Raw genomic sequence first — 18,481 nt, forward strand, 5'->3', positions numbered from 1 at the left:
AATGACTTAGGTGCCCAAGCCACCTAACTCCAGGAGAGGGGTTCCTGGTTGTGTACCACTGGCAGAGATAGATGCCTGCCTGCAGCTTGGATTTAGGCACCTATATCTGTGATAGGGGTGGGGCTTAGTACACACATCTCTCGTTGGCACCTCCCATTTGCTAGTTTAGGTGGTTCCCTGTCTAGTATGCTAGCCTTTGTGGATCCTGTTCTTAGGCTCCCATCCCTCCCCATTCATTGTATAGGGAATCTGGTAACTAACTGAGGCTTTGTGGATTGCAGTGTTGTTCCAGTGATTTAGTAGACATCTAAATGCTTAACTCCTTTTGTGGATCTGGGCCAGAGATACTTCCACAAGTTCTTAGGAGGAAGACTTAGAACAAACTTCTGTGGTGACCTCAATTCAGTAGTTGAGTCAATTGCTGGACCCTGTACCTGCACAGAGCCAGTTGTAGGATCAGGGTCATATCCAGCAATGTAAATTAGTCATGAGGTGCAAGATAGTCAGAAAATAGATGTATGTGGCAAAGCTGTACTGATTTCACATTCTGTAGTACTGCAAAATGAGTCATAGTTTTTATCTCTACTAAAAGAGTCCCCCGGTTCAAGGACATTGATTTAAAAATTAATTTATCTAAACTTGTGCAAACGCCTAATGAAGACACACTGAAACCACTTAACTCCTCACTCATATCAATTTAGTTTGTGTCAGTAAATTACCAATTTAGGTTACATTGATATCAGCAAGGATTAAGTATGCCTAGATTAGAGATTTGCACCAGTGTAACTAGGCCAGTTTTTAAATCACTTTGTTAAACTGATGTGCTTTTCTAGTATAGTCAAGGCATAACTCCTTTTACGGAGGAGGGAGAATGAGGCATGACTAGTGAAAAAGAGGACTTGCCAAATAAGAGTCCCGCTACACCTAAACTGTGGACTTGCAAATGTCCAGAAGTCAGTAACTGAAGGGTGTAACATAAAGCAGCAACCCCATAGACAAGCTGTGAAACCTATCTGCACCACTGTAGATCTCATTAACGCTCCAGGCAGCACACACAATGGACATGGATTATCTGTGTGAGCCTCTCTATGGTTCCTTTGTGTGGTGCCCTGAGCAATAGTGTACACCTTCCTCTGCAGACTTGGGATTAATGTTGCACAATGGCCATGTGAATGACAACAGTTTATTTTAATAAATAATAATCTGGCCTTTGGAGTTCAAGTTATGTTTCCTAGGTCATACCAAGGACTACATGTGTGCAAAATATAAAAACTAATTTTTTATTCTGTTTTGCTCCTTACTTTTTGTGGAAGACAGACCAAAAAAAAGAGCTTGCCCAGTAATTTTTATACAAATACAGCAAAAGTTAAAATAATCAAGTTTAGTCCTGCTCAGTAGTGCAATTACTATCATGTATTTTGAGAAATACATTCACAGAAATATCAGGACTTCTATTAAGAGTTATAAAAATTGTTATTTGCACTATTTTTGTGTTTTTCCCAGCAATGTTAATACCAAGAGTCCAGCTAAAGAGGTCTCAGAGAAAGAAATTAGAAGAAATTCCTCTGAGTAACCTAGTTCAGAATAAATCAATGTGCCATCATCATTACTGGATTCAAATGCTGTATATTATGGAGAGAAAGGGAATTCTCTGTTGTGTTTCTAGCCCTGGAGCATCATAAGATATTGGATCTTGAAATTTGAATGGGTCCAGGAGTGAAACTTGTCAAATGAAAAGTCGTTGGTTTAAACATACTTTTTATTGGATTGTATAACTAATAACATTTTCAACCATTAAAATTGAGAGATGTTAAAATCTAACCAACTTTTTAACACACATTCTGTAATTTACTTTAGCATTTAATTAAGGTTGGATGTTGAAATTAGATTTAGTCATGATGTGGCACATTGATGCACTGGTGCAAATGCTTATTATGCCTGTGCGTATTCCCACTGTTCCTAACTCTGTTCTGGCTTACTCTGTTGTGAATTAGTCGTAACACCTTTGGAGTCAAAGTTATTCATGTGCAAAGCCAGAGGAAGTAAAGTGAACCATTGTCTTCAATGAACTCTGTGTATGAGCCTAGTTGTTAGCACCAGTATATCTATCACAGGAGTGGAAGCTTTAGAGTGCCCTTTGTAATCATTGGGAGTCTTCCCATTCCTTAGATGCTGAGTTGGGACTTTAGTTTATTGTACTTTATGATTCTCCTGCATGAGCAAAGTGCTGCAACATTTAGGTTGTAAATGCTGCGGGGAAATGTTTAAGTTGAAACTGTATTGATTTTGTTTGTGTGTGCCATGAAAACATTTCTGTTTAATATTAGGTTTAGTAAAAATAATTTCTAACAAAATCTAACATGGTCATCCAAAGTAATAGAAAGCTAGCCTATTGGCAAATATTGTTGGGTTTAAATAATGCTTCTGATTAGTTCAAAGCTTCATGAAAGGAGGAAAGCCAAAGTCTAAGCACTTGAATAATATAGTTCTTTATCATCCAATTTATCATCTGTATCTTTGACTTTTCCCTTGTAAATTAAGAGAGAATACACAACCTCTTTACCTTTCATTGAGACTCACATCTGTTATCATTAAACATTCATTTTTTTAAAAAGAATCTGTACTTTCAATTTTATTTGGTTAAAAATATCCCTTTAATGATTGATTTGAAATGGTAATCTTTTCAAGTTGAATCATAAGCAAGTTAGAATGAAGGTTTTCTTGTGTCTAATAATATTTTACGGTTGAAAAATCCTGGAGATAGTAAACTAATTATTTTGACTAAAAGCTTGTTGTGCAGTTTATGCCTTGTTCAGGGTTACAGGAAAGACATTTGAAAATGTATTTGTTTGTTGTTGGTTCATTAAAGAAAATGATTATTTTCAGAATTATGTAAGTTGAGCTACAGACCAGTATTTGTGTTCTATGAAAAAGGGAACATGTAGTAAACCATGCAATAGACTATGGTTAATGCTTTGCATTTCCTGATGTCTTTTGAAACGTAAAAAATCTACAACAAACAGATCTGTAATGCGTAACTGGTATGAAGATTCTATTCAGATTTAAGAGCTTTAGTTTGCTTTTGAATCTTTCTATTTTCTGCATTTGTTTTGACTGCTCTCATCATTCAAGATTGACACTTGGATGAGTGTGTAGGAGGAAGCAGCAGCAGCAGGCTTACAGCTTGCAGACAAAAAAAATCTGCCTTATCTGATGGCTATTATTGAAAATGCGAGGTGTAGCCTAGGCTGGGTAATGAAGGGGAGCGAGCGAGGGGGAGCAAGGAGCATGGAACTGCATACTGATGAGTGTAGGAGTACTTGATAAAAAGAATTCTTGCTGCTCGCAGTGCATTGCTCATTGTGGAGTATTCCAACAATCACATATAACGGAAAACAGCTTAGCTGACAGCTTGATATGCCTTTTTTTTTCACGATATGACGTTGTGGTCTATAGTAAAGATTAATAACTAAGAAATGTTGAGCTAGGATCAGATTATACTCTATAGACTGCCCTGTAAACTATGTTTTACTTCTGACTTTCTTCCTTGCTGAAAACATTAATCTGTCAAGCTGGCGGGCTCCTTTGATAACAACTTTGCCAGGAACATGATGTGGCAATGCCACCTCTCAGCCCAGGACTATCGCTACTATCCAGTGGATGGCTACTCATTGCTTAAACGCCTCCCTCTTCACCCTCTTACAGGACCCAGATGCCCTGTCCAGACAGTGGGACAATGGTTGGAAAATATTGGGCTACCACAGTATGAGAACCACTTGCTGGCTAATGGATTTGACAATGTGCAGTTTATGGTAAGAATCCTATGTGTTGCTGTGTACAGACACTGTAGCTGCTTTCTGTTTTTTATTATCTGTCTGTGTTTCTTATGTGATCTTAAATAGGTTAGAACTATTCTGCTTTTCACTGAAATTTGGTAGTGCTTCAGTTTTCTACATACAGCTGAATCAATATGTAAGGTGTCCATAGGATAAACTTCCAGAATATACATGTTATGAAATAATATCTATAGCCAGGGACTTGGCCAAGGAGAAGTTGGGGATTAAGGTTCTCTCCCTCCCCCATATCAATCTCCAGGTTTTTAAAAAAGTAGAAGTGCGTAATGCTTGTACACCAACCTTGAGAGGGGGCAATTCCCCCATATTGAAAGGTTTGGCCACACCCCTATCTGTAGCACATCACATGGTATTACTTTTATTTAAACATTAACACCAAGTTAATTAAATGACATGTCATGCCATTGTTACAGGTGTATTTTAATTATGGATAATACTTTAACAAATTGTGCAACTCTAACTAATTCTGGATGTCTTCGTAAAGTGGGGTTGATTGGGGTTTTTTAGGTAATCAGTTTATGGGATTCACTTGTTTGAACTGGAAAGCAAGTGTATTCCTTTAAATGGATACCAAAAACTTTCCTAGTTTAACTATAAATATTTCATTGATATGGAGAAAACAACCAAATTATTTCAGATATCTTAGAATTTAGGGTGGTATGGAATGACAAACCTCATGTATACAAACTTTCCACTGAAATGAATATGGTAAAGGGGGGAAGTAACCTATAAAATTGCTACATAACCATGTATATATCTTTTCCAATGTTTATCCTTTTTTATTTGTGATAAAACCATTCATCATACTTGTTGTACAGTACCAGATCTCAACAAATTATTCTTTGTCCCTAATTAAGGTATTTTTCTTAGTAAATATTTTCATCCTTGGGTAGCTCTAGAGCTACTATCTTAATGAACACCTTACATAGAGTATTTAAGATGTACAAGTGGTCTTTGGCATGAATATGTTATGATTATAAAGCCATCATCTCAGTCATATTTTCCCCAATTCACCTATTTTTCCAGTAATAATATACATCTATGGGTTGTTGATAAGAAAATTGTGAAAGACTTATCTATTTTTATTTCCATATGTAAGTATTTTTTATTTTTCTTTTTGTTTCTATATGGCTGCTATATGGGTTTTTTTTTATTATTATTATTATATCAATAAAAATATTTGCAGTTTTTGCTCCTCTTTTAAATATTCTCAATTTTAAAAGCAGAAAAACTAGACCCAAATCAAAATAAATAAATAAAATAAAAAACACATATGTAATTTGTAGGCTTCATCTATCCAATAAAAGAATTACTAAAGCAGATGAGCACAAGTCATACAAATATTATAAAAAGGGACATTGTTCATAGAGGGCAGTAGGTGGCATAACAAATGTGTAGAGATTCACTTACCACAGGTAAACAGTGAGCATTGTAGGAACAGAGAAAATGACTTGGGATGCTTTCCAGACATTACTAGAACTAGAGAGGCCTGATCCAAAGTCCATTGGAGTCAATGTGCACACGGTCATTAACTTCAATGGACAAGTCCTAAGTCTCTCTGACATATTTATGTAAATGTACCTATTTCAATATGAAGTTCTGTTAGTAAATACCCAAACCAAACTTTGTCAGGTACCATGTGGGTCAAGTTATGATATGGGTGTTTGTATGGTAGCCACATCGTTCTGGTCAGCTTAGTCTACTAGTTCTTTTCTAATCTAGTTTCTTCTTGAATATATATCACAGATAAAACATACAATTTCCACTGATGTTAGTTGGAGTTAGGTGCATGTATGTGTGAGAGATTAGACCCCCTACATTGAATCTAGTGATTAAACATATTGCTGTGAAATAATAATAAAACAATAATGATAACTTTACAGTATTTACAATAATTTGATATGCTTTATTTTGGGCTACAGTATATCAAATATTTTATTGCAGCAAAAAGATAATAAATTGATCATAAATCAATATTTGTGTATATATGATTCTTTTGCATATATCATCATTACATAGTGTAAGAAGTTTCTCCTGCCGTAATTTTAAAAAATGTTTATTTTCACTAAAATACTTTCCTTTCTATCCAAAAGGATAGAAGAAAATTAAACCTGGAACATAGATTATTAAAATTGGAGAATGAAGGTCTGTTAGACTAATAGGAAAAATGAGATATCTGTTAACTTAAATGTGCTATGTTACATCTTTTTATAATATAAGAAAATTGTTTACTTTATTAAAAATTGTTTATATTCATCTATTTTATGTAAGCTTATTTATTCAGTTATAGACTTGACTAAAATAGCTTGGCTGTCTGCTTTCAAACAATACTGTTGTTTTAATGCAATGAAAATTCAGTTAGACATATCTGTTCTTTATTCTGTACCATATTTCTGCTTTTGTTTTTCTGAAAGCACATTCTGACCTGCATTTATTCATCTTGTTGCCTAAGCAACAGCCATGGAACTCCTATTATATATGATGTAGTAGTACGAGTCTTACTAAATGTTTAGAACAGGAAAGGGAATATCATGATGATATAATTAATGTTGGAAATATCATACCATATCTGAGAACAAATATATTCTATTTAGGCAACTCTCAGCTGCAAAATTCTATTAATTAAATTAACATTCTGGTAACTAAGGTATTTTTCGGATAAAAGGATTTCATGCTAAATCATTAATTAGATTCATAGAAATTATATCCTTGGCTTTATTCTCCCTTCACTGTGCAGGGAAGATAGGCACTTAACTGCCATTAGAATTCACAAGATTTACTCTCTCAATTTTCTGTGCATGTACCTATAAACTTTACTATATGAATTATTCTTTTCCAGTAGTTTTTCAATTCATGTAGGGGTATTTACAGTTGTTTTAAAATGTAGTATTTAAAACCAGTATTTGAAAAATTGCTTTTGCTTTTCTTACCAAATCTGTTTCTGTTTTTAGAGTATTTGTGCACACAGCAAGTGAAATTCCTGTCATATTATTATTGCAGCATCCACGTAACATTTAGTGGGCCATACATGAGTTCAGTGCCAAGACTTGGCTCATGGCTATTTGTTGAGATAGAATCATAGTCAAATGTATCCAGTCATTATTATGAATATTTTATTATTGTTGTTGTTGTTGTTTGTCAAACAAAGAGTTGTATCCTTTTGGATGTGAAAACTTGCAGTAGAAGTTCGGTGCAGTGCTGTGGAAGTGTGGTAGAGACACTGATGACATTGAAAATCTGACAATGTAAAGATTCATTTCCAATTAAACTGACTCCCAGACAGAGGAGGATTTATATCCTGACCATTAGATCAATACAGCTTGTTGTAAATTAGAGTATGTTGTCTGGATCTAAGCAATGAGGAAACCTAATGAACTAATGGACACCTTAATGGATGGATGAAAAATATAGGAGATCAAAGATTGGTTGGTTTGTGTCCTTGCATATGTCTGTTTATAAATTTGGAGATGCATCATAGACACTTTCATTGTGGATTAGGGAGGTGGATGCCCAGAGACAATAGCAACAAATTCAGATCACAGTATCTGTTGGGGACTGGTTCTGATTAAGGCCTGCATACGAGCATGTATTTGTACATTTTCCTAATAATTTATATTGAGATATTTAAATCATATCACTTGCTCAATATTACAATCTGACCAAATTGAGTTCTGAGACCTATAAACATATGAGATGAATGTGGACCAAACCACCAAAAAGAGGCAGAGTTCATAGAAAAGTATGAAACATTTGATTTGATGAACAAATTATTTTTATCTTCCAATACTTACTGTTCACTAGTATCCAAACATTTAACACTTCATTAACTTTAATTGGCATTTTGACACTGGAGCAATGGCTTGCCTATCATTTTATCCTCTCACTACTTAGGAATATACACACATGCACGCCTATCTATCCAGGTTCTTCACATCCAGGTACTTCACATAGGTACATGCACGCCTATCTATCCAATTACTTATATGGTCTCCATCACCATAGTATCTGGCATCTCCCAAATATTGATAAATTCATCCACTTTTTACAGATGGGGAAATGAGGCACTTAGTGACTCACTAAGTGACTTGCCCAAGGTCATACAGGGCTGGGAACTGAACATGTATCTCTTGTGTACCCATTAAACTGCATCTTATGGTGCGGGAGCACAGGCATCAGCATTGTGGCTACCTCCTACCATATGTACATTGGGGGAAGATGAGTGTCAGTGCATCCTCTCTTCTTCCTTCCCTATCTACAACAGATTCCTTACGGCATGCTTCCAAATACAGTTTTTGAATCTCTAATCTTCAATAGGTGCTCTGTGCCTCTGAAAATCAGGCCACTTTCACTTACTGCCAATCTGTAGGCACCCAAGCTTTAAAAATGTTTTCCTCAGTTCCTAGTCACAACAGTACATATTACATCTAGATGCCTGTGCAAATTTGCATTACTCCTTTAACTTCCCTGTCACCTGTTTCCTTCCCAATGGCTAATTTACATGATTTTTAATATTATGGTGGCTGAGTTAACTGCTGAAGTTATATTTTTGTTGTATTAATTGGTGTCTTTTAAAAATACTGCCAGGCTGCCTAAAACCAGATGGGTGATTTTAAAATATATTTCTATAAACCAAATTTTATACAGTGTAAATGCAATATATTCTCTCTTTACCAATCTCAACCTTTGCCCATTTTCAAAGAAGTAAAAATCAATCATATCAAGCTTGAGGAGATTATGGGGGACATTATAGCAGTCTTCAAATACTTGAAAGGCTGCTATAAAAAAGATGGAGCAAAGTTGTTCTCTCTTGCCACAGAAGGCAGAACATGAGGCAATGGGTTCAAGTACAGAATAGCTGATTTAGATTAAATCTCTGGAAAAAACTTCCTAACTGTAAACAGTAGGACAATGGAACAGACTGTCTAGGGAGGTTGTGGAAGCTGCTTCACTGGAGGTTTTCAAAAGGAGGCTGGATAGCCATCTGTCTTGGATGGTTTAGACACAGCAAATCCTGCATCTTGGCAATGGGTTAAAGTAGATGACACTTGGGGTCCCTTCTAACTCTATGATTCTATCAGAATAATCTAAACTCAGTTTTAATGCACTTTGCAATATGAGAGAGTTAAATTTGAGACACAGATTACTTTATATACAGTTGCACTCAAAATATGTAACTAATTCATTAATTAATTAAATGCAATTATTTAATGGGACTACTTGTGTGAGTAGGCAAATCTGGATTGAGCACTAGTATCATTACTAATTTAGGTAATGTGCTACAATAGTACGTTGAGCTAAAATATGCCAGTACTCTAATATAAAAGGATAGGGTTAAATACATTTACTTCAGTGTTAAACACAATTAGATGCCACCATTGTGTTTAAAAAGAGTGAAAAATTTGAGACCACATGTTTAAAGAATTTTCTTGTGGCCCATAAATATTAGCGTATACAAAATTAGCAGCAAATATTTTCTGTAAAAGCTGAGTTGAAACAACTAAAATTCAATGAATGTGATATATTTAAGCATGACTTTCTAGAGTAACTACTACTAAAATAAGAGATGTCATGCCAGTATATACTCTTATTATGTATTTTCTAGTGGCAAAAAGAATTGGAGGCTGATTCTGCTCCCATTGAATAATAATGATACCTACCTCTTATATAGTGCTTTTTGTAATAATGGATTCTATTTAGACCAGTGTTTTCAACCTTTAGTCTGCAAACTCCTGGGTGTCTACAGGCTGTGTCTAAGATTTCCAAAGGGTTCCGCACCTCCATTTGAATTTTTTTGGAGTCCACAAATAAAAAAAGTTGAAAACCACTGATTTAAAGAAGTGATCAATGAGACATCAAATGGTCAATCTCAACTGATTTATTAATCAAAGACTGATCAAGATTAGATGTCTAGAATTAATCAGCACGAATACAGAAAGGTAATACATACTGATCTGGTGTCCAGGCTTGTCACTTGCACTGGTCCACATTGTTAAAATTTTCATGTGTATTTAGACAGTACTTGGTTACCTCATATTACAGTTTGTGGTTGGCTGCATTATTGAGCATTATCCAATTATCATCGAATGTCAACTTCTTGTCAACAGCACGTTCCATAATGCTCCAAATTTATGGTTCCTTGTAACCAGGACAACTTTGGCCTATTAAAAAAGAGCTTAGTTTGGGTTCAAAACAAGCATCTTAATCAATCATTTCATTTTGCTCTTTGCGGTTGGTTACATACTCAAATTTAACATTTTCTGCGAGGTGATTTACATCGCAATAATAAAACTATTTTGCTACCAGTTTCTCCTTTTACAATGAGTCTACCTACTTATCCCTTTCTTGTAATTTTAGTTAATTTGTTATTCACTTAGCAAAAAAACCCAACTTTAAGCAGCTGCAAAAATAGGCTATGAAAGGGTCGTGCACTTAGACACATTTCTGTTGTGGTAGTAGTATTTTTTTACATACTTTTATGTGCCAATATGCTTAAAGTCAAATATATGTTCTTGTGACAAAACTTAAGAGAAAGTCTGGAAATGCTTAGACTTATATGGCAACAGTTTCATCTGTAGTCTCCAAACACTTTATAAAAGGAGGTAAGGATAGATAGGGAAACTGAGGCAGAGGAAGATAAAGTAGCTTGCATAGCATTCTAGATCCAGTGCCAGGAATAGAACCCAGTTTGCCTGGCTTCTAAGCTAGTGTGCTTGCCTCTAAGCCATACTGATATAATGTCACTGAAGTCAGTGGCCACATTCCCAGGGCTCCAAAGAGACTCTACCTGGAATAATGTATGTAATGCTATTCCTTAGCATTTAGGAAGGATACAGAAAAACTGGTGAAAATATAAAGAAAGACAACAAAAATGATCTAAAGATTGAAAGATCAGAAGAGTTAAAACTAAGGGAAATAATATATATATAGTTCAGAAGACTTGAGGGACACATGGCAACTGTATATTTAAATTCACATTATAGAATATAGATGAAAGAAGAGAAATATTACAATGTAAATTACAGTAGGACAAGGAGCCAGTGGTCTGAATCTATTATGTAATCTATTGGAGAAAAGTTCTTAACACCAAAAGAAATTGTGCATTGTAGGAGATTTCAAAGGAAGCAGATCAAAGCACCGTTATATAAATGTTCTAGAACAATATTAACTGATAGGAAAAAAATAGTTGGGAGATTGGGCTTACAGGTAAACTCAACTCACATAACGATTAACTGGTAGTATTCGATGACTACATTAAGGATGGAGCTAGTAAGAGACAACAGTACAGAAGGACTTGATTACAAGTAATTATATTTTGAAAAATTAAAGGAGTTAATAGATAACACTTAATGGCAGAGGTACTATAAGAAAACTGAGCATGTGCGTAAGATCCTAAGCAATACTGTAATCAAGACAAAGCAGATAACTATCCCCCTACACATAAAATAAGGTAACATGAGGGGAAAGGTAGTTATACCAGCAGCTGCTTAAGGGGTGGAAGTGAACAATAAATTAAATGTAAAATAAAAGAGTGACTACAAAACATGAACAGGACTAAAAGAAACAAAGAGGGAAAAATTAGGCAAGCACAATGATGTCAGACTAACTAGGGAAGTAAAATTAAATAAGAAAAGCTTTATACATATATCAAGGTTAAAACAAATATTAAGGAAAATATATGACTGCTGCTAAAGTTCAGATAATAGAGGACATGGAGAATGTTCTGAAATACTAAAAAGTTATTTGGGGTTTTTGCATAAAGAATAAAGCAGGAGGCTGAGTGAAATACAGTAAATGTTAATGAAGACCATTGGGATATTAGGGACACAGAATTTATAGGCGACAGATAAAAGAATACTTAGATAATTTAAACATATGAATCATCTGGGTCAGATGATATTTGTCCAAGGGGTCTTAAGAAATTGGCAGAAGAAACAGATCTTTTGGCAGACCTCTGTAAGAATTTATATGGAAGAAATGAGGGACTAGAGGATTAGCATAAATGTAAAATAGTACCAAGATTCATTTCAGAGCACAGGATTGCACTCTGGGTACACAATCCCACTTTACTGATCTATTTGCACTGAACCCTCCCAAATGGGACAGTCTGGTGCACCATCTGAGCCAGAAATTGGTAGGAACATTATTACCACTAAATAGCTACTGCCAGTAATATTGGGGTTCGTGGTGAGGGAAGGGAGGAGGGGATAGTATGCAGCAAAGGGAAAAGATTTATTGTACCAGAGACTGTGCCTCTCTTCAGTAAGATAATTAGCATTACCTCCATCAAAGCCAGTTCAAACATGAAGAAGAGGGAGAAACTATAGAGGAGGATCTAATAACCTGCCCATAGTAAAGGATTATATAGCACTTCCTGTTCGAAGCATAGCTCCCATTGACTTCAGTTGTAAATATGAGAGCTTAGCACTTCTGCAAATCAAACTGCAGGGTCTCAAATTTGGCACCCAAATGAAGAATACACAAATATTAGTGACCGTTTGTGAAAAGTTTGGTTTAAATGACTTGCCCAGCATTGCGTAGGAGCTCTGGTACAGAGGCAGGGATAGAATCCAGTTATCCAGGACAGCATACAATGACCTTAACTATGAAACCATCCTTTTTCTTCCTGGAGTCCCCTGCCTCATTCATTACACACCTTCTAACTTCTGCAACAACTGAGGCAGGGGTCCTACAAGTAACAGCCTGCTTTATTACACAAGACTCATTCATCCCAAGCACCTATCTAGTTTGTAAACTGAATGAGGCAAGGGCCCTGTGGTAAAAAATACTATGTGATCATGTAATTAATTATACTGTAGTATAATGCATACAATGCAACCAGGCTGAATTAATACTGCACAGGCAACCTTAATTCTTGCATTTCCTAACTTGAGAACTTGTCTTTACAATCTTTATAATGTTCTTTTAATGTGTTTTTATGTGACATTACTGAGGTTTTTAAAAAAGCAAACTGAAAAATCAAGATATTTCATCATGTGGCATCATATTATCACCTGCATGGTTCATCACCAGGGCTGGAACCTTTAGATCCACCAAACAGACTTCCGCCACTTGCACTAACAGAGTAATGGATAGCAATTATAGGTTGTCATCTTTTATGTGAACCAGCGCTAGAGGATGACACACGTTGCCAGAGGGTTCACAGTTATTTGTTGACAGCAGAGGAATGGTTGAGACTCAGGAATATTGGGTTCTATTCCATGCTTTGAAGAGGAGTGTGCTCTAGTGATCACAGACCTTTGTGCCCGTTACCTCCAAGATTCACCCGTTCTGCCCCTCCTCTCCAACTTGACCCTGTCCCAGTCCCATCTCTTTCCCATTCCAGTCCAATTATCCTTTCCTTCCTAGTCCTAGTCTCCCCTCCTCAGACTTATCTTCCAAGTCCCAGTCTCCTTGCCCTCTCCTACTTTCTCCTTCTCTTGGTCTCTCATTCTCTCCCAGACTAAATGTCCCATCAGTTCTAGTACCCCCTCTTCCTAATTCTTCATCCAATCTCTCTGTCCCCCTCCCAGCTTCCAGATGTCCCCGCCATCATCCTGCCCCTTTTTTTTCCACACCATGTTGGCTCCCTGTTCCCCTCCCCAAGCTCTGCATCCAATCTCATTCTCCACCCAACTACCTTCCCAATTCCTTTTCCTCGTCTTCTTGCCCAGCCAGTCCCAGTACTCTCCCTGCACCCTGGCTCCTCATCATTTGAGTCAGATGACTTCCTCCTCCACACTGCCCTGGGAAGCAACAGAGGGGAAAGGAGTGATTAAGATCACAGGAAACATGGGATCTCTGGCTCCACCCTGGCCTGGAAACCAATTACAGGGAAAGCTGGCTTCATCTCTTTCCCCTGGGACTAGAGCATGCTAGGAAGGAATAGTGCATACACAGTCCTGTCAGCACTAGGCTTTGTGAGCATTAGGCTGGCACATGCTCAGGGAAGATGAAATCTGCAGAGATTATAGTTATTAAAACTGTATTACTGAACATTTATGAATGGATTTTTTTTTAAAAAGGCTTATCACTTGGCCAAATTTGCACAGATTTTCACAAAAAAAGCAAAGGGCGTATCTCTGATACAAAAGCCAGCTCCTGCCAAAATTTTAGTTCCTGCTCCAAAGCACAGCGATGCTAGAGCATTTCAAAGAAAAGGGCTGAAGAATTTAACATGAGCAAAACAACTTATTTTTTCCAAGCCTCATTCTTGAAAATGGCTGGATCACTATGGCTGAAATTTCCTCCCATTTAAAAAAAAAAAAGGGAGTCCGTTTGAAGTAGATACTTACCATGGAAAATTTCAGCACAAACAGTTAAAGTTTGGCAAAATTATAAGCATAACTTCAACAGGGTTGAATAATGGGAAATCTTAATAATAGGTGGTGCTACCAGACCTACCAGACCTGACTTTAATTTAACTCAGAATTATCTGGGTAGCTATCTTATTAATGTTCATCTTCCTTCCCCCATTTCTTCTAATTGATTTTCTGATTGACAAAGCCGCAGAGTTAAATCACTGCTGTTAAATCCATTTGGCTTCACTAGAGTTGCACTTCTTACACCACTAGTGGCCAGTTTGGTGTCCAGTCTTTTACTTAGTCCCCTTTTCATGGAAGTATAGTTCAAGAAACAAGTAATGCAAACAACTAAACAAATAATTAAAGAACCTGAATTTTACACACAATTATATATGTATTCTTACCACTGAGACTTATTGTAGTTTGCCATCTCTCATATAACTTCAGTTAGTGTACAGGTGAGATAACATCTTTTAACAACAATACATTGTATTTCTCTTATGCTGTATCTACTGAAGCTGATGCTAAATATAACTATTGATAACATCCAACCCGTCTCACTTGAAATCACAAGTTCCAGACTTTTAATAATAGTTTTATGCAATATTGTATTGAGTAATTGAAATCCACAGACTATGCCTACTACTTTTATTCATGTCAGCTCCTCAGAAAATTTAATCACATTTATTATATACGACTTTGCCTGCTTTAAAATCATGTTAACAGTCTTAGACTGGACAGTATCAGTTCAAAAGTTATTATTTTGACTCCAACAAAAAAATCTAGATGTGAATTATGCAGTACCAGAAAAACCAAGCATCTCCTCAGGAAACAGCTTGGAGGAATAAGTTTAGTGCAAATACAAATGCCATAACAACAGATGCAAAACCTGCAGACATCTTCACTGCTACAATTATCAATGCCTCCCACAACACAACTTTCAAGATCCAGGGGTTCTGTATATGCTTAGAGGTGCACCTCATCCAATGCACTAAATGCCCCAATAACTACTATGTGGGTTACCTGAGATGATCACTACACTCTTGAATGAACTCACACATAAAAGAAGATAAAAGATGAAAAACACCATGTCATCCATGGGTGAACGCTTTTCACAAAGCAATCACTCCATACCTGACCTCTCAGTCTTCCTCCTCAAAAGAAACCTGCACAACACATTCAAAAGATGAGCCTGGGAGCTTAAATTCATAATTCTGTCAGAAAGTAAAAATCATGGACCCAGTAAAGATGCTGGGTCTTGAAAGCTTGTCTCTCTCACCAACAGAAGTTAGTCCAGTAAAAAATATTACCTCATCTACCTTGTCTCTCTCACTGTTAGGTTTTTATGTTAACAGTACATTGAGATGAATAGAGCAGTTCACACTTCTCTGGCTGTCTGCTGTCTCCAGACAACACTGCATTAGTTACATGTTGTTCATGTTTTCAAGACTGTCTTCACTAACATGAGGGCAAGAAATTGTATATTACCTCTTGGGTTTTTCCTCTTCAAATCTCCATTAAAAATAGACCAAAATGGCATACCCTTAGGGAAGAATGGAAAGGCTGTGAGGATATCTCCAGGTTGTGTAAGGTATGAAATATGAGAGAAAGTGATAAATGCCTTCTAGGGGATGAGAAATTACTGAGAATAAAATTCTTGAATTGGAAGGACCTTTTCTTTTATTCACCAGCAGAGAAGGACTAAGTCAGTCATTACACATATAGGTAATTTGCAGATCAACATTAAAAAGTAGCTAATTTCTCAAATATTTACAACTTCCAAGTACCTGAGCTGCTCACATATGGGAGGAGGCCTCCACTTGTAGTGCTAAATACTGAGGTATTAGTGGTGACTGCTGTTTTTATGGTATAGCTAAGATACTAGATACAGGAAATATATGTAAAGAGGTGGAAAATTGAATATTATGCAGTTGTGAATGAAGGGAAGAATGTGGACAGAATGAGGGGTAGGATTAACTGAACTAGGTGTGGAAGCTTAATGTGGTTTGGGAAGAATTAAGTGCTGTAGGAAGAGAAGTAGCTATGGGAGTAGGGGAGGGAGGTGTAAGGGAGGGAAGGGTTCAGTGCAATAGGCACCAGGTATGGCCGTGAACATAATCAGGTGTTTCTTCTGACATTTGAAAGTCAAAAGTGTTATTGCTGCTGGACTAGATAATTAAAAGACAATGAAAAATCTATTTTGATGCTAGTAATAGGTAATATACTACATGGGACCAACTTAATAGCTAGTAATTTGGTTTGTTGTAGGTGATGCCATACCATGACACTTGAAATATTATTAAAAACAATGTCCTGGCTTGTTTGAGAGAGAAAATATTATAACCAGGGCACCATTTGTAGTGGAATTTGCTGCAAAATTCACCCCACACCTACCCCTTACCACAAAATTATTTTCCAAAATCTAAGCTTTCATTTTTAAATAAAATAGTTCTTTGACTGGTGTACCCCATTCCAAGACTCATTAAGCAAGTCTACCTAGTTTGCTTCCAGTTCTTTCAGTATTTGGTATGGGCCAGATAGTGCTAGACCAAAGAATGAAAGGGAGAAGATTCCCCACTTCTCTGCATACAGCAGGTGTGGGCTTGCTGCAGTACAGATCCTGCAGGAACTGCTCCTTCTTTTGGCATTTGCATGTACATCATCCCAAAGAAGATGTGCCAGGACAAAGAGCAGACCTGGCAGAACAGGGGATATGTTGCACCCCTGAAGGGGTGTGGTAGCAGCAAGTTCCCTCTGAGCAATGGAGAGCAACTGAGCCTCAAGTAACCAGCAGTAGCTATGTCACTGATGATTATGAGCTCAGTGATGCATTGCATTCAGCACTCTAGTCTCAGTCCTGCAAAGCAGTTAAATAATACAAGTTTAACTTTACTGATATCAATGGAGCAATTCATGTGCTTAAAGTTAACCATATATTATGTACTTCACTGGACCAGGGTCTGAGAACTAAGCACCTTGCAGGATCAAATCTAATAACAGAGAAAAGGGCAACTGGTCAATGCCCAGCACATGCTCCAAGGCACATCTCAACCTTCCCGGAATCTCCTCCTCCAACGGCTCCTAGAACAATGATGTGGCCCATGCACCAGTCAAATACTAACTAAACTTGTTTCATCAGAATGTGGAAAGATATTCTCAAAAATATTATCACAGAACAATAGCACGGTGTATTGACATAAAGCACATGGGATCATCTTACAGCAACCTTGTTGTTGCCACGGTAACTAGAGTGGGCCAGCAAAGAGAGCGGCTCAGCTGCTGAATTGGAAAGAATAAGAAAAACACAGCCCACTTCCTGTGTGAAATGAATTACAATAACAAGAAAGAAAAGAAAATTGTCAACCCTTAATCAAATGTTCTTACATTTTTAGAAAGAGCATGAAGGAAATAGAGATCATCTCCATTTCTCCTTGGGTTTCAGGACTTGGAAGGTAAAATTTCTGCACCACTATGAAAGTAAATTACACCAGACTGTATAACAGAAATCTCAAGGGTGTACAACATTAGATGGCAGCTAATTCAATCCTACTGTGAGCAAAGGCCCAGATTTTAAAAGGCATTTAGGTGCTGCTTGTGCTCAGCATTGCAATGCCTAAATCTCATTTTCAGAAGGGATTTAGGCACTTAGCCACAATTCTCCTGGCTCGTAAGTGCCTAAATCCCTTTTGAAAATGAGATTTAGGCTCCTAAATCAGTTAGGCATTGCAATACTGAGCACAAGCATCACCTAAATACTTTTTAAAATGTGAGCCAAAATATACAGGAATGGACCAAAAAAGAGTTCTGACATAATGATTCTAAGGAAGAACAAGCTAATTTTTTGTATTTTTGATCACACAAGCCAAATTGAATATTTTTCCCAGTGATGTACATGTAAGTAAAAGACAGCATTTCTCAATTGCTTTGTGGCTGCTCTGTTGTGCTTGCAAATGTGATTATCTTTAATTTCTTTGTCAATGTTACAGATTAGGCACAGCAGGGGAAACATATTTAAACATGTGTGACACATTGTACCCCATGTACACCCTTATGGTGTGATTTGTATCTCATTCATGTTCACCCTTATTGTGTAACTATGTATTAAATCCACTATACAGAGAAAGCATATTTTTGTTTCTAATATTTGTCATTTTCAGAGTTAATTTATTAGATTGCACCTAAACATAAAAGAATACAATCAGTTAGGTTATTAAATTCCTTACTGCTGTTTCTTATTTTTATTATTATACTATGAAACTGAAATTTGAGCTGGACACTTTTAATTAGACATGGTCCATGCCCAAAGAGTTTACAGTTTAAGGCCTT

At 36.6% G+C, this 18,481-nt stretch overlaps 1 protein-coding gene across 3 annotated transcripts in view; it reads left to right on the top strand.

Annotated features, from left to right (window-relative positions):
• ANKS1B (ankyrin repeat and sterile alpha motif domain containing 1B) overlaps positions 1-18,481 on the top strand; it is a 736,922-nt gene that overhangs the window by 449,194 nt on the left and 269,247 nt on the right. For 2 of the 3 annotated variants that reach the window (XM_067559741.1, XM_067559740.1), the window contains exon 17: positions 3,706-3,812. In XM_067559741.1, the coding sequence (XP_067415842.1) occupies positions 3,706-3,812 (107 nt within the window). Of the gene's footprint in view, positions 1-3,704; positions 3,813-18,481 lie in introns of all 3 variants that reach the window. The other variant, XM_067559742.1, reaches the window with a different exon arrangement.

The sequence above is a fragment of the Emydura macquarii genome, unplaced genomic scaffold (assembly GCF_026122565.2).
Source record: "Emydura macquarii macquarii isolate MOO-44397 ecotype Brisbane River unplaced genomic scaffold, CSIRO-AGI_Emac_v2 contig_2205, whole genome shotgun sequence".
Lineage (NCBI taxonomy): Eukaryota > Metazoa > Chordata > Testudines > Chelidae > Emydura > Emydura macquarii.